This window comes from Salvelinus sp. IW2-2015, linkage group LG26 (genome assembly GCF_002910315.2).
Source record: "Salvelinus sp. IW2-2015 linkage group LG26, ASM291031v2, whole genome shotgun sequence".
Taxonomy (NCBI): Eukaryota; Metazoa; Chordata; class Actinopteri; order Salmoniformes; family Salmonidae; genus Salvelinus; species Salvelinus sp. IW2-2015.
This window is the reverse complement of record NC_036866.1, coordinates 10536043-10553949: the sequence shown is the minus strand read 5'-3', so window position 1 is coordinate 10553949 and position 17907 is coordinate 10536043. Positions and strand designations below refer to the sequence as shown.

Sequence of the window (17907 nt, the reverse complement as noted above, 5' to 3'; positions counted from 1 at the left end):
ATCTGAAATATTGGCTGGATTCACAAGATGTTTGTCTTTCATTTGCTGTACACCATGTATTTTCATAAATTTTTTATGATGAGTATTTAGGTATTTCACGTTGGTCTCTGTAGTTATTCTAGCTGCTTTGGTGAGATTTGTGATGGTGGCTGCAATGTTAAACTATGATTTATACCTGAAATATGCACATTTTTCGAACAAAACATATGCTATACAATAAATCTGTTATAAGACTGTCATCTGATGAAGTTGTTTCTTGGTTAGTGACTATTTATATCTTTATTGGTCGAATTTGTGATAGCTACCTATGCGGTAAAATAATTGTGAAAATATGCGTTGAGTCTTTTGCTATCGGGGTTAGCTAAAGAAATACTAATTGTGTTTTCGCTGTTAACATTTTAAAAATCGGAAATGATGGCTGGATTCACAAGAGTGTATCTTTCATCTGGTGTCTTGGACTTGTGATTTCATGAAAAATATATTATATGATATCCCTGTCGCGTTAGGCTAGGCTTGCAGTCAGCTTTTTTGATGGGGGATCCGGATCCGGGTTTGTGACTCGTGAGAAGTTAAAGGTTCCGAACAGTGAAAATCATGTTGTTTAAAAAAAAATCTAATTGGATGATATTGGATGAAACCAGTTCATGGTAGGTAGACCAAAGTATGAAAAATGACTGTAGTTGGTACATAGATGGTCCACTCCCCCCATGTGAAAAGTTTGGATTCAGGAAGCAGGCATTACTTTCGGCTTCATGCAATGTCATGTAAAACTGGAAATGTTATACACCAATGGTAGGATCCTACAATTTAACTCATTTAAATACGTAACGCCTTAAAACCGTCATCACATGTGCGCAAACCATAAGATAACTCAAGCAGAAAGATACTGGTAACTAACCTTTTCATCTATGTTCTGACTTTTAGCTAGCAAATATTACCAGCATGCGGGAAAAAGCACACTGTGTTGTGACTGGATGCCATAGTGTTAATTTAAAGTTTTTCTGAAGAATGAAGAAATCCGACAGCAGTGGCTGCTTTTCATTTCTGGTGGACAGGCTACACTGAAAATTATTATTATTATTTTACTTTCCACCTCCTTTGTCTTTCCTATCAGTTGTAATGATGACATTTTTGAAAATTAAACATCTACTCTGTCTGCACAGCTTCCTAGGCAACCACCGCAGCAGGAATGCAGTAATACAAAATCAGCTTTCCCAGGGCAAAGAAGGGGGATATGCTGTGGAGCCTGTGAAGACAGACCCAACATCCTGTAAGTCATAGTTATTCATTTAAATCAATTGAGCATTTCACACACCAAAATTCAAAATATAACATTGAAAAGTTTCACAAAAAAGTGCACAACCAAATATTGCATATTTTAAAATGGAATACTTCAAAAACACCAGAAAACATTGTAGAATGAGTAGATCATTTGATGAGATCGTAACTCAGAACACTAAATAAAAGGAAACAAAAAGTACTAACCATTTAACAAACATTTCCCTTTCAAAAACATCACAGACAACGTAGACAGGCTCCTGGATCTCCTCTCAACGAGGTCACCCTTGATCCAGCGTGTGGGGAAGCTGTGCAAGCTGTCGATCCCAGGATCCCTGTCTGCCCAGTGTGAGAAGCCATAGCTGGATTTGTCTCCCGCTTCAATCTTGGGGGTGACTGAAGCCACGTGGGTAACTGAAACCTGCTTGATTAAGCGGGTACATCGGTCCCCCTCCTCTCCCACCCCCTCCCTGACAATCTCTGTAGATGGGTGCATTTCCTAAAGCCTAAGTAATTAACTTTTACGTGATATGATGTCACATTTTGTTACTTTTTTATTGTTGGTTTCCAAGCATTCAGACGGAGAATGAGTGTTACAAATTGGACAATCAATGGGGTCCATCCAGACTTAGGGGAGTCTGGTGCCTATATTAGGCTCTATTTTATTATTTGTTTTATGTCAAATGATGTCTCACTATTATTTCTCACCTGTATTTCTCAATTGTGTTCATGTTATTAATATGTCAGCTATGCTGGCCTTTTTGTAAATGATTAAATAAATGTCTGATCAATACACACAATTCTGAACATTATGTCATTTATAATGCTAATGCAGAGGCACCAATAAATTGTCCAATACACTTAATGTATGCTGTTTTCATGTACCTTCCATTATGTTTAAGGTTCTAAGGTGACTCAGGTTTGACTAATTATTGTGGAAGAATGTTTCAGTGAATTGTATTCTGCAATTAGTTACAAAACAATAGAAATGCAGTTGTGTATTGCTGCTGTTTCAAATAAAATAAAAAATTTATTATTATAGCCCTTCTTATCAGCTGATATCTCAAAGATGCTGTACAGAAACCCAGCCTAAAACCCCAAACAGCAAGCAATGCAGGGTAGAAGCACGGTGGCTAGGAAAAACTCCCTGAAAGGCCAAAACCTAGGGAAAAACCTAGAGAGGAACCAGGCTATGAGGGTGGTCAGTCCTCTTCGGCTGTGCCGGGTGGAGATTTAACAGAGCATGGCCAAGATGTTCAAATGCTCATAAATGACCAGATGTCAAATAATAATAATCACAGTAGTTGTCGAGGGGCCAACAAGTCAGCACCTCAGGAGTAAATGTCAGTTGGCTTCATAGCCGATCATTGAGAGTATCTCTACCGCTCCTGCTGTCTCTAGAGAGTTTGAAAACAGCAGGTCTGGGACAGGTAGCATGTCCGGTGAACAGGTCAGTGTTCCATAGCCGCAGGCAGAACAGTTGAAACTGGAGCAGCAGCACGGCCAGGTGGACTGGGGACAGCAAGGACTCATCAGGCCAGGTAGTCCTGAGGCATGGTCTAGGGCTCAGGTCCCCCGAGAGAGAGAAAGAAAGAAAGAGAGAATTAGAGAGAGCATACATAAATTCACACTAGACACCGGATAAGACAGGAGAAGTACTCCAGATATAACCGACTAGCCCCCGACACATAAACTACTGCAGCATAAATACTGGAGGCTGAGACAGGAAGGTCAGAAGACACTGTGCCCCATCGATGATACCCCCGGACAGGGCCAAACAGGCAGGATATAACCCACCCACGTTGCCAAAGCACAGCCCCCACACCACTAGAGGGATATCTTCAACCACCAACTTACCATCCTGAGACAAGGCCGAGTATAGCCCACAAAGATCTCCGCCACGGCACAACCCAGGGGGGCGCCAACCCAGACAGGAAGATCACGTCAGTGACTCAACCCACTCAAGTGACGCACCCCTCCTAGGGACGGCATGGAAGAGCACCAGTAAGCCAGTGACTCAGCCCCTGTAATAGGGTTAGAGGCAGAGAATCCCAGTGGAGAGAGTGGAACCGGCCAGGCAGAGACAGCAAGGGCGGTTCGTTGCTCCAGAGCCTTTCCATTCACCTTCACACTCCTAAGCCAGACTACACTCAATCATATGACCTACTGAAAGATGAGTTTTCAGTAAAGATTTAAAGGTTGAGACCGAGTCTGCGCTCTCACATGGGTAGGCAGACCATTCCATAAAAATTGGCTCTATAGGAGAAAGCCCTGCCTCCAGCTGTTTGCTTAGAAATTCTAGGGACAATTAGGAGGCCTGCGGCTTGTGACCGAACCGTTTGTCTGATATCCAACAGTCCATGAACAGCTCTGTTGACGTGAGAGCATTTTGCAGAGAAATGGGTTGAGCATACTATTTAGGCTCGGAATGACATGTGGCCCATTGTTAACTGGTCATCAATGACATGTGGCCCATTATTTACCTTGTTTCCTGGCAACAACCACAAGGGTGTTTCAAAGAGCTGTCAGTCAAGGCGAGCTCATGAATATAAGCTCCCCACCACTCAAAAATATTATGGGTGATGTTTTGATCATTCATTGGCTACTTTACTTGGGAAATGGGATGACTCTGCGGGACCTTTAAGGGGAATTGTAGGTGAACTTTGAACATTATAGGGGTTCCCGAGGGTGCAGCGGTCTAAGGCACTGATATCAGTGCAAGAGGCGTCACTACAGACACCCTGGTTCGATTCCAGGCTGTATCACAAATCGGCTGTGATTGGGAGTCCCATAGGGCGCGCACAAATTGGCCGGGGTAGGCCGTCAATGTAAATAAGAAGTGTCTTACTGACTTGCCTAGTTAAATAAAAGTTCAAATTAAAAGCCTGTTTTATTAGAATTATCAATACACATCGAGCGGATATCCAGGTTACCCGAGAAACAAGAAGAGACAGGAAACAACGTGATGTTTGGCGGCGCCTGTAATAGAGCATCTAAATGGAGCTTGCTGGCACGGAGTGAAAATATACAGGTCACTGCTGCACTAGGGCCAAACTGTCTAGTGATGCAAGGGGAGCTTTAAATAGTATACTAATGGACATTTCACGTCTTTATGAGAGGTTTATAGCTCTAGTTTGCAGTTGTCCACTAATAGCACATCCTGCTGCTTATTTTTCAGGGTGGGCGTGTGCTGATGATGTCGTACTGTCTGTGGTGTAATATTGTACGGGAGGCTTCAGTGAGACAGCAGCTGGGGCAGCACCACATCGAGAAGGGAAACTGTGGGAAACTGTGTGGTTTGACACGCTTGCTATTTCGGTACAGTTTCATACGCTTCCTGACAGAAAAAAGGAAAGTGAAGTGAGTGACACAGCCCAGTAGTGGAGTTTTGTGTTCCGTGTCCTATTGAGCACCACTGCATCAATTCAAAATGAGGAGAAGTTTTGCTTTTTATAGGACCCAGGGCAATCATTGCCCAAAGCACCGACTTGCCATTTTTAGAGCCGTGGTAGGCCATCCAGGCTATACGTGAAGTGTTGTAAAAGTCTGGAGACAGCCTAGGTTGATTGAGGCATCACACATCACCTGGTACTAAACAGGGAACAAGCTCACCTTCTCCCCTAATCTAATTCAGTTTCTATTTGCTACTGAGCAGCAGCAGCAGAGTAGAAGTGCTGCCTCTGAAGCAGCATCTCTGCGTCCAGTAGAGGTCTCTGAGGTAAGCACTGGCAGATAGACTGAGGCTAATGCTGGCTGGAGCTGCACTGGCAATACTAATGTCCACATCAATACAGTAGTCCCCCCAGACAGACAGCCACAGAGAGTGGTGACTCCCCTCAGCTCTTCACATGAAAATAATATGAAAAATGCCATGCTTAGTGTGACAGCCCAGCCCCCGACAGAACACTACTGTGACCACAGTGGCACTACTGAGTTATTAATACCACTCAGTGTCAGACAGGAACTGTATACATTTGGTGGAATCCATGTGGGCCTGGTGCTAAGCGGGCTTGGTAGTGCATGGAGGGAAGTAGCCGTACCGATCCTTTCACTTATATAAAAGCAGCTAAATAGAGGGTGGTGGCAGTCTGTGAATGCACATGCCTAAGACCTTACATAGCCTAAGACCTTACATAGCCTAAGACCTTACATAGCCTAAGACCCTATTCTGTTCAAACGAGACAACCCAGGCTGTAGGCAAGATTTCAAATATCAAACCTGTCAAGATGACATTTGACTAACATACAGACATGACTCAGAGATGACTGATACACATAGCTATTCCAGATATACTTAAGGTACTTAAATCTGTACCAAGTTATGCAGTAACTAAGTTTAATAATAGATGAATTAACATTTTGTGATAGCTACCTATGCGGTAAAATAATTGTGAAAATATGCGGTTGAGTCTTTTGCTATYGTGGTTAGCTAATAGAAATACATATTGTGTTTTCGCTGTAAAACATTTTAAAAATCGGAAATGATGGCTGGATTCACAAGATGTGTATCTTTCATCTGGTGTCTTGGACTTGTGATTTCATGAAAATTATATTATATGATATCCCTGTCGCGTTAGGCTAGGCTATGCTAGTCAGCTTTTTTGATGGGGGGGATCCCGGATCCGGGTTTGTGACTCGTGAGAAGTTAAAGGTTCCGAACAGTGAAAATCATGTTGTTTAAAAAAAAATCTAATTGGATGATATTTGGATGAAACCAGTTCATGGTAGGTAGACCAAAGTATGAAAAATGACTGTAGTTGGTACATAGATGGTCCACTCCCCCCATGTGAAAAGTTTGGATTCAGGAAGCAGGCATTACTTTCGGCTTCATGCAATGTCATGTAAAACTGGAAATGTTATACACCAATGGTAGGATCCTAYAATTTTAACTCATTTAAATACGTAACGCCTTAAAACCGTCATCACATGTGCGCAAACCATAAGATAACTCAAGCAGAACGATACTGGTAACTAACCCTTTTCATCTATGTTCTGACTTTTAGCTAGCAAACTAGTTACCAGCATGCCGGGRAAAAGCACACTGTGTTGTGACTGGATGCCATAGTGTTAATTTAAAGTTTTTCTGAAGAATGAAGAAATCCGACAGCAGTGGCTGCTTTTCATTTCTGGTGGACAGGCTACACTGAAAATTATTATTATTATTTTACTTTCCACCTCCTTTTGTCTTTCCTATCAAGTTGTAATGATGGACATTTTTGAAAATTAAACATCTACTCTGTCTGCACAGCTTCCTAGGCAACCACCGCARCAGGAATGCAGTAATACAAAATCAGCTTTCCCAGGGCAAAGAGGGGGGATATGCTGTGGAGCCTGTGAAGACAGACCCAACATCCTGTAAGTCATAGTTATTCATTTCAAATCAATTGAGCATTTCAGGCACACCAAAATTCAAAATATAAACATTGAAAAGTTTCACAAAAAAGTGCACAACCAAATATTGCATATTTAAAATGGAATACTTCAAAAACACCAGAAAACATTGTAGAATGAGTAGATCATTTGATAGAATCGTAACTCAGAACACTAAATAAAAGGAAACAAAATGTACTACCCATTTAACAAACATTTCCCTTTTCAAAAACATCACAGACAACGTAGACAGGCTCCTGGATCTCCTCTCAACGAGGTCACCCTTGATCCAGCGTGTGGGGAAGCTGTGCAAGCTGTCGATCCCAGGATCCCTGTCTGCCCAGTGTGAGAAGCCATAGCTGGATTTGTCTCCCGCTTCAATCTTGGGGGTGACTGAAGCCACGTGGGTAACTGAAACCTGCTTGATTGAAGGCGGGTACATCGGTCCCCCTCCTCTCCCACCCCCCTCCCTGACAATCTCTGTAGATGGTTGCATTTCCTAAAGCCTAAGTAATTAACTTTTACGTGATATGATGTCACATTTTGTTACTTTGTATTGTTGGTTTTCCAAGCATTCAGACGGGAGATGAGTGTTACAAATTGGACAAATCAATGGGGTCCATCCAGACTGTAGGGGAGTCTGGTGCCTATATTAGGCTTATTTTATTATTTGTTTTATGTCAAATGATGTCTCACTATTATTTCTCACCTGTATTTCTCAATTGTGTTCATGTTTATTAATATGTCAGCTATGCTGGCCTTTTTGTAAATGATTAAATAAATGTCTGATCAATACACACAATTCTGAACATTATGTCATTTATAATGCTAATGCAGAGGCACCAATAAATTGTCCAATACACTTAATGTATGCTGTTTTCATGTACCTTCCATTATGTTTAAGGTTCTAAGGTGACTCAGGTTTGACTAATTATTGTGAAGAAGTGTTTCAGTGAATTGTATTCTGCAATTAGTTACAAAACAATAGAAATGCAGTTGTGTATTGCTGCTGTTTCAAATAAAATAATAAAATTTATTTATATAGCCCTTCTTACATCAGCTGATATCTCAAAGTGCTGTACAGAAACCCAGCCTAAAACCCCAAAAAGCAAGCAATGCAGGTGTAGAAGCACGGTGGCTAGGAAAAACTCCCTAGAAAGGCCAAAACCTAGGAAGAAACCTAGAGAGGACCAGGCTATGAGGGGTGGTCAGTCCTCTTCTGGCTGTGCCGGGTGGAGATTATAACAGAGCATGGCCAAGATGTTCAAATGCTCATAAATGACCAGGATGGTCAAATAATAATAATCACAGTAGTTGTCGAGGGTGCAACAAGTCAGCACCTCAGGAGTAAATGTCAGTTGGCTTTCATAGCCGATCATTGAGAGTATCTCTACCGCTCCTGCTGTCTCTAGAGAGTTTGAAAACAGCAGGTCTGGGACAGGTAGCATGTCCGGTGAACAGGTCAGTGTTCCATAGCCGAGGCAGAACAGTTGAAACTGGAGCAGCAGCACGGCCAGGTGGACTGGGGACAGCAAGGACTCATCAGGCCAGGTAGTCCTGAGGCATGGTCCTAGGCTCAGGTCCCCGAGAGAGAGAAAGAAAGAAAGAGAGAATTAGAGAGAGCATACATAAATTCACACTAGACACCGGATAAGACAGGAGAAGTACTCCAGATATAACAGACTAGCCCCCCGACACATAAACTACTGCAGCATAAATACTGGAGGCTGAGACAGGAAGGGTCAGAAGACACTGTGGCCCATCCGATGATACCCCGGACAGGGCCAAACAGGCAGGATATAACCCACCCACTTTGCCAAGCACAGCCCCCACACCACTGAGGGATATCTTCAACCACCAACTTACCATCCTGAGACAAGGCCGAGTATAGCCCACAAAGATCTCCGCCACGGCACAACCAGGGGGGGGCGCCAACCCAGACAGGAAGATCACGTCAGTGACTCAACCCACTCAAGTGACGCACCCCTCCTAGGGACGGCATGGAAGAGCACCAGTAAGCCAGTGACTCAGCCCTGTAATAGGGTTAGAGGCAGAGAATCCCAGTGGAGAGAGTGGACGCCAGGCAGAGACAGCAAGGGCGGTTCGTTGCTCCAGAGCCTTTCCATTCACCTTCACACTCCTAAGCCAGACTACACTCAATCATATGACCTACTGAAAAGATGAGTTTTCAGTAAAGATTTAAAGGTTGAGACCGAGTCTGCGTCTCTCACATGGGTAGGCAGACCATTCCATAAAAATTGGGCTCTATAGGAGAAAGCCCTGCCTCCAGCTGTTTGCTTAGAAATTCTAGGGACAATTAGGAGGCCTGCGTCTTGTGACCGAACCGTTTGTCTGATATCCAACAGTCCATGAACAGCTCTGTTGACCGTGAGAGCATTTTGCAGAGAAATGGGTTGAGGCATACTATTTAGGCTCGGAATGACATGTGGCCCATTGTTAACTGGTCATCAATGACATGTGGCCCATTATTTACCTTGTTTCCTGGCAACAACCACAAGGGTGTTTCAAAGAGCTGTCAGTCAAGGCGAGCTCATGAATATAAGCTCCCCACCCACTCAAAAATATTMTGGGTGATGTTTTGATCATTCATTGGCTACTTTTACTTGGGAAATGGGATGACTCTGCGGGACCTTTAAGGGGAAATTGTAGGTGAACTTTGAACATTATAGGGGTTCCCGAGGGTGCAGCGGTCTAAGGCACTGCATATCAGTGCAAGAGGCGTCACTACAGACACCCTGGTTCGATTCCAGGCTGTATCACAATCGGCTGTGATTGGGAGTCCCATAGGGCGGYGCACAATTGGCCGGGGTAGGCCGTCAATGTAAATAAGAATTTGTTCTTAACTGACTTSCCTAGTTAAATAAAAGTTCAAATTAAAAGCCTGTTTTATTAGAATTATCAATACACATCGAGCGGATATCCAGGTTACCCTGAGAAACAAGAGAGACAGGAACAACGTGTGATGTTTGGCGGCCCTGTAATAGAGCATCTAAATGGAGCTTGCTGGCACGGAGTGAAAATATACAGGTCACTGCTGCACTAGGGCCAAACTGTCTAGTGATTGCAAGGGGAGCTTTAAATAGTATACTAATGGACAGTTTCACGGTCTTTATGAGAGGTTTATAGCTCTAGTTTGCAGTTGTCCACTAATAGCACATYCTGCTGCTTTATTTTCAGGGTGGGCGTGTGCTGATGATGTCGTACTGTCTGTGGTGTAATTATTGTACGGGAGGCTTCAGTGAGACAGCAGCTGGGGCAGCACCACATCGAGAAGGGAAACTGTGGGAAACTGTGTGGGTTTTGACACGCTTGCTATTTCGGTACAGTTTCATACGCTTCCTGACAGAAAAAAGGAAAGTGAAGTGAGTGACACAGCCCAGTAGTGGAGTTTTGTGTTACCGTGTCCTATTGAGCACCACTGCATCAATTCAAAATGAGGAGAAGTTTTGCTTTTTATAGGACCCATGGGCAATCATTGGCCCAAAGCACCGACTTGCCATTTTTAGAGCCGTGGTAGGCCATCCAGGCTATACRTGAAGTGTTGTAAAAGTCTGGAGACAGCCTAGGTTGATTGAGGCATCCACACATCACCTGGGTACTAAACAGGGAACAAGCTCACCTTTCTCCCCTAATCTCTAATTCAGTTTCTATTTGCTACTGAGCAGCAGCAGCAGAGGTAGAAGTGGCTGCCTCTGAAGCAGCATCTCTGCGTCCAGTAGAGGTCTCTGAGGTAAAGCACTGGCAGATAGACTGAGGCTAATGCTGGGCTGGAGCTGCACTGCAGAATACTAATGTCCACATCAATACAGTAGTCCCCCCAGACAGACAGCCACAGAGAGTGGTGACTCCCCTCAGCTCTTCWCATGAAAAATAATATGAAAAATGCCATGCTTAGTGTGACAGCCCCAGCCCCCGACAGAACACTACTGTGACCACAGTGGCACTACTGAGTTATTAATACCACTCAGTGTCAGACAGGAACTGTATACATTTGGTGGAATCCATGTGGGCCTGGTGCTAAGCGGGCTTGGTAGTGCATGGGAGGGAAGTAGCCGTACCAGTCCTTTCACTTATATAAAAGCAGCTAAAGTAGAGGGTGGTGGCAGTCTGTGAATGCACATAGCCTAAGACCTTACATAGCCTAAGACCTTACATAGCCTAAGACCTTACATAGCCTAAGACCCTATTCTGTTCAAACGAGACAACCCAGGCTGTAGGCAAGATTTCAAATATCAAACCTGTCAAGATGACATTTGGACTAACATACAGACATGACTCAGAGATGTACTGATACACATAGCTATTCCAGATATACTTAAGGTACTTAAATCTGTACCAAATTATGCAGTAACTAAGTTGTAATAATAGATGAATAACATTGAGTTTAGTAACTACTATAAAATAGACTCCTTGGTCTTACATGAAGTATTTGTTTGATGTAACACAATGCTTTATCCTTCATGACTTGAGCACCTTGTGTTGATGTGGTTTAGCTGGGCCTGACCTGCCCGTAAGGTTCTATGACTGCAACCATAACAATCATGAAGCATTTCTAGTAATTCCATCATTCCCATGGTGACTGCAATACTGTAGGCACACAGAGCAGGGGGGAAAATAGAGGTGTTGGAGAGGTGTGGCTTGTCGACCCAACAAGTAGCCTAATACATCTACTATATGTAACATCTTGAAACAGTGACCAAAATAAACTGAGCAATGCAGAATGTCTGTGAGAGAACTGACAGTTGACTAGAAATCACTAGAACAAAATAGTATTTTTCCTTCCCCAGAAAAAATGGGTCCTTGAGATCTAGGCCCTACATGTCTCTCCTATGCATGCCACCCTGTATCAAAACAATWTCCCCAAAATGATGTGATTCCCAAGGATGAGGGGTGTCATGTCGGTAAATGGATGAGTTATCAATCAGGTATGGAGCTATGCAACAACAAAAAGCAGGCCTTCAAATTTTGAAGTGTGAATGCTGACATTAATGTTTCCATTAATTCATCGCAATTCTAAACCCAGTGATGGATATAATCAGTATCTGGACTTCATTTGGAGGCGGAAAGTTAAAAGCCATCAAATTACAAGGTGCACTTGATGGAGATGATACCTGATTTGAACAAATAATGTTCCAAATGAGTGCATAAACTATACAAACGCCTGCATGTTATTTTGTTGTTTTTATTGGTATTTTTTTTAGGTTCACATAAACAAACCACATTTTTCTCCTTTAAAAAATAATGGATATTTTTTATACACAATGCATTTACTATGTACATCTTAATACATTAGGGTATTGTTCTTTTGCACAGCAAAGATATGACATTTATGTTTCTGATAACATATACGAGAAAACGATATTATACACATAATAAACGTAATACTCGACTGAATTTCACAACAGTGCAAAAACATAATTGTAGAAAAGCTTCCTGAAAGGAGAGTGAGGGACTTCTAATTTAACCCATTGAGACAAAAAGGAAACGTGCATTCAAAATGGAATGTTAGGCTACATATTTCTGGACAATGTTGTGCAAGAAAAATGCATTTCCACGCGGGAATTGGGTTGGGTAAACAAGTTCTAATASAAAGCATCTTAATAAAGTGTGAATCAGCGGTGCATCACTCTCCTGGTACGCACGGTGACTTCGGGGACCAGTCTCAGCATGCAGTCCTGCCCCTTTTCTGTAGGCTATCAATGTTCGCCAAAATATCATTCAATAACTATAACATAGGCTACCCCTCTATATCCTTTCAAGTCGGCGAGGGGGTACAATAATACAGGCATAGGCTACACTCACAACCGACAGCATAAAATTAACAGAAAAGGAAATTGTTCTTATCCCAGTGGAGGGAATTTTGGCTCCAGSAAAACGTAGACTTCATGATATTTCCTGCATCTTCCCCTCCTCGAATCCGTTTGAGACAGAAATTGGCTCCTGGTTGCTTTCTATTGACGACTCGCTGCCCGTGCTCTCCCCGGAGAGGAGTCGGGTAACCCTAAAGTCCGCTTTTAGTGTTTGTACGTCGTTTCCWATGCWCATCTCTCCAAGGTCACTGATRATCTGGGACAGCTCMTGTTTACCATTGCCCACACAATCGTCATYCGTGTCTARAATGTCCTCACACTCAAAGWGCATCGCTTTCTCCTCYTCCTCCTCTCCGATCAAGTCCTCTGTGATAGAGCCCAATTTGGGSGCGCTCCTGCTGCGCTCCACCGGSGGTTTGTAATAACACTGTCCRTTTAGAAGCTTCCTGAGGGGCACAAGGGGTATGGTTTGTTCCCCTATCAGCTGCTGTTGCTGGTGCCTTGCATCGTCCCTCCTTTTAAGTCTTTTAAATTCAGAAAGCGCTGTCGCCGAGGTCTGGTACAAAAGTAGTGCCATGGCCTTTGCCTTCTCCGGCTTGGACACCAGCACCGCATGGCACCGCAGCATCACTGCCTTGTGCTTCATCTCATGTCTGTATATCCAAGCGAAAATTTTGGGTAGCCTTGGGTCCGCAACGCAATAGGTTATCCGGTGCAATAAATACAAATGTCCCGGTCTCCTCGCCTTGTCGTCCACATGCACCATTCGGATGCCCTGCGAGCTGATGGTCAGTTTCATCTTCGTGCCATTTTTGCCCATTTCGCTCTTGCCCCAAATTTTGCTCACAGCCACGTCCGTACAGCCTTCTCCTTTCGACTGGATGGTGGTGGCATTACCCAGGTAGAGGACCGTGTAGGTGGGGTCCTCACTGGTAATTTTAACCTTTTTCCTTTTTGTCTTGAACATGCTTCCAACCCTGTTCAAAGCACTCTCCGGGCAAGACTTGGCAAAGGAGGTCAGGGCAGAGTAGTTCAAACTCACGGCATAGCCCTTCTGCTTCGACTGTTTATCTTCCTCAATCAAGTCGAACTTATTCTTCTTCCAAGGCAGCATTATATGGTCGTATCACGTCCACAGCAATAACGTACACTACAGCGAACGTTTTACKGCAACTAAATCGTATATATTTGACTGACTTTTATGGTTTATTAGCGACTCCAATACAACAAACGTTCAAGTTATCCTGTACTTAATTTGTTTATCCTCTCAAGACTTCTCCATAAACACAATTGCGCTCTCCCATTCTATGATCGCTGTCTGTCTGACAGAGGTTGGGTCTGCTGAGAATTGGATGGTCTACATTGGCTATATACTGGGTTGAACCATTACAGTGTCTCTGTAGGGGAACATAGAGGGAGAGATGGATGGAACCATTATGAGAGAGACCAAAGTTAAACAGCTCTACCTTGAGGATGCAATTGGCACTCAGGGTGCTCTTGCCGAGGTTCATTAACTGAACTGAAATAAGAAGAATTTGGAAATAATAGGCTAATATACAAACTGATATAACCGCTTCTATACATCGACCTGTAAATTCCAACAATACTTCCATTGTACATATACTCACTCAGAGCAGAACTGATAGATTTTTTAAATCATTGGCAACTTTAATAAATAAATCACTAGTCACTTCAATAATGCCACTTTAATAATTCCAACAATACTTCCATTGTACATATACTCACTCAGAKCAGAACTGATAGATTTTTAAAATCATTGGCAACTTTAATAAATAAATCACTAGTCACTTCAATAATGCCACTTTAATAATGTTTACATATCTCGCATTACTCATCCCATATGTATATACTGTATTTTTATACCATCTATTGCATCTTGTCTATGYCGCTCAGTCATCGCTCATCCATATATTTATATGTATATATTCTTATTCCATCCMTTTACTTAGATTTGTGTGTATTAGGCAGTTGTTGTGGAATTGTTAGATTACTTGTTAGCTATTACTGCACTGTTGGAACTAGAAGCACAAGCATTTCGCTACACTCGCAATAACATCTGCTAACCATGTGTATGTGACCAATAACATTTGATTTGATTTGATATAACGAGTCTGCATATAGTTAGTATGAAAACAAAGTGAAATACAAAATGGATAACAGTAGAACCTATAAATACCTATAGTTTCCGTATATCAAGCGAATAATACAAAGAAAAGCTGGTTTGCTGTCAATCTTTCTATGCATGGCAATGCACCAAAAATAAATGTCTTGCAGACCATCCTTCGGTTTATGCTGCCATCTATTGGTAAGAAAGAGTTGCCTCCTTTACTAATAACATGCTCCAAGCCTCTTAGTCTGTAGCCCAACCCACCATCAGATGGTAGTATTATTCCTTTTACAAACGACTTAAAAGCAATAATAGTGCCATCTGGCGGCTGGTTGGGCTACTTAGTCTGTAACAAGCTTAAAATCCAATAATAACATTAATAATATTCATATTGTTAATAATAATAATAAGTAGGCTATGCATATAATTAGGCTATAGTATAATTTTCTCTTCATGAAACACCCCAAACATTAGTAAAAATGGATAACGGGTTGTTTCGATTTCGGTTTCTGAATTTGAAAAACGAACATTTGAAATCGACTTGTTTTGTCATTTATTGTGTCAAAATTGGACATGGAATAACGGAAAACAAATAACAACAAACTGTATTACATTTTCCGACTTGAATGTTAGTCTGTGTGAGTGTAACAGAAGAGAAAAAAAACGCCCATGTGCCGGTCGCATCAAATCCATTGTACTGAAACACTGTTTTCGCCGTGCGAGAAAATTTGCCGTTCCGTTACGCACAGCATGCAGCTGCTCAAGAAGCGTGACACTTGGCCCCCAGGAGCACCCAATGGCAATTACAAGTGTGGCCACAGTGTACATTGTGACAGTACGACCAATACTAAAGTTTTTTACCACCCGAGAACAGATAAAGAATACAAAATCCARAGCTTCATTAATTGTAGCACCACAAATGTCATACACAGTACCAGTCAAAAGTTTGGGCACACCTACTCATTCCAGGGTTTTTCTTTATTAGTACTATTTTCTACATTGTAGAATAATAGTGAAGACATCAAAACTATGAAATAAGACATGTGGAATCATGTACAGTGGTTGCTCCACTAAAAGTTTTGCAATTATGCTGCAGGATTTAGAGGTAATTTGTGGTTTAGTACAGWACCCTGCGTCACTACTTCATTGCTCCAGACCAGCGCAAGGGGGAGTTAGAGCACTGATTATGCTTTTGGGTCCCAAGGCACTAMTGTGTCTCTGTAGTACTGTAGCCTACTCCCAACCAGTCATGTTGTATAGTGCCTGAGTGGTGCAGTGGTCTAAGACACTGAATCRCAGTGCAAGCAGTATTGCTACAGATGCTGGTTCAATACCCATGCCGGCCTTGACTGGGAGACTCATGAGATGACTGTAGGTTTCTTATTTAGAAATAAATCATTCTAAATAACAAACTAGCTTTATTTACAAATTAGGAACAATGTCTCACCCCATGTTCAATAATGGCCTTTTTCCTCACTCATTTTGTTATTTGAAAACGAAATAATCTAAAATGTTGTTATTTAAAAAAAAAAGTGATTATTATTATTAATTTAGAAATATATAAAAGCCCCATGGATATTCTCACAGATATGTTATTAACCCAGTTATTAGCAGTTATTAACCCTGTTATTAGTAGGACCTGCCTTGTTGATAGTGTTGTTAAGAAGGCAGAGCAGCGCTTTATTGTGGACAGACTTCTCCCCATCTTAGCTACTGTTGTATCAATATGTTTTGACCATGACAGTTTGCAATCCAGGATTACTCCAAGCAGTTTAGTCTCCTCAACCTGCTCAATTTCCACATTATTCATTACGAGACGTAGTTGAGGTTTAGGGTTTAGTGAACGATTTGTCCCAAATACAATGCTTTTAGTTTTGGAAATATTTAGGACTAGGTTATTCTTTGCTACCCATTCCGAAACTAACTGCAGCTCTTTGTTAAGTGTTGCAGTCATGAATGATACGGAGCCAGTGAGACATTACTTGATTACTGAGCTGGACCAATGCAAGAAATACCCAAGTATCGCCCCTTTCTTGCATGATATCTATGCAAGAAATAGATATCATCAAAATATGTTACAGTAAAATATTTGCATAAAATACTCAAATCCATGGAAATCAATGACATTCATGTTGTCTTGTATGAGAAATTGAGAAGTGATAGGAGAGTGGGCTGACAGCTGCTGTCAGTTGTAGGAAGTGATGTATGTATGAAAGTGAGGAGAAGGAGGAGGGGGGGGGGAGTTCCTAAGAGCCAGAGGACCTGATCTGTACAATGGGCAAATGTGTTGGAGGGAGACAGAGCGTGAGCTCATATACACATCTAGATGTGTATAAGAGAAGGAGTAGGGGGGGGGGGAGTTCCTAAGAGCCAGAGGACCTGATCTGTACAATGGGCAAATGTGTTGGAGGGAGACAGAGCGTGAGTAAAAATTGGAGAGAAAGGAAAGACGTGGGTCAACCTGTTCTTTCCCAGCAGTAATGGATGGTTGAACCAAGGGCCCAGCAGGATGGCTAGGTGGTAGGCAGAGTGGAATTGGATCATATCATACATCTCACCCATTTACACACAATACCCCATAATGATAAAGTGATTAAAAAAAAAAAATGTGCTAGTTTACTGAGAATTAAATACATAAATATCTAATTTACATAAGTATTAACAACCCTTAGTCAATACATTTTATAATCACCTTTGAAAGCGATTACAGCTGAGTCTTTCTGGTTAAGTCTCTAAGAGCTTTGTACCTGGATTGTACAATATCTGCACATTATTATTTTAAAAATTCTTCAGGTTCTGTCAAGTTGGTTGTTGATCATTGCTAGACAGCCATTTTCAAGTCTTGCCATTGATTTTCCAGCCAGTTTAAGTCAAAACTGTAACTAGGCCATTCAGGAACATTCAATGTCGGACTGGTAAACAACTTCAGTGTATATTTGGCCTTGTGTTTTAGGTTATTGTCCTGCTGAAAGGAGAATTTGTCTCTCAGTGTCTGTTGGCAAGCAGACTGAACCAGGTTTTCCTCTAGGATTTTGCCTGTGCTTAGTTGACCTCATGGTATCTATCTTTGTAGTGGCTGGGTGAATTGATACACCATCCAAAGTGTAATTAATAACTTCATCATGCTCCTTTTTTTTACCCATCTACCAATAGGTGCCCTTCTTTGCGAGGCATTGGAAAACCTCCATGGACTTAGTGGTTGAATCTATGTTTGAAATTCATTGTTTGACTGAGGGACCCTACAGATAATTGTATGCGTGGGATGCAGAGGTAGTCATTCAAAAATCATTTTAAACACTAT

At 42.0% G+C, this 17907-nt stretch overlaps 1 protein-coding gene across 1 annotated transcript; it reads right to left on the bottom strand.

Annotated features, from left to right (window-relative positions):
• Positions 1 to 11834: 11834 nt before the first annotated feature.
• Positions 11835 to 13804, bottom strand: LOC111953108 (protein FAM43A-like). Its single transcript, XM_023972209.2, has one exon. It carries the CDS (start codon positions 13590 to 13592, stop codon positions 12552 to 12554), a length of 1041 nt encoding a protein of 346 aa, XP_023827977.1. The 5' UTR covers positions 13593 to 13804; the 3' UTR covers positions 11835 to 12551.
• Positions 13805 to 17907: the final 4103 nt, after the last annotated feature.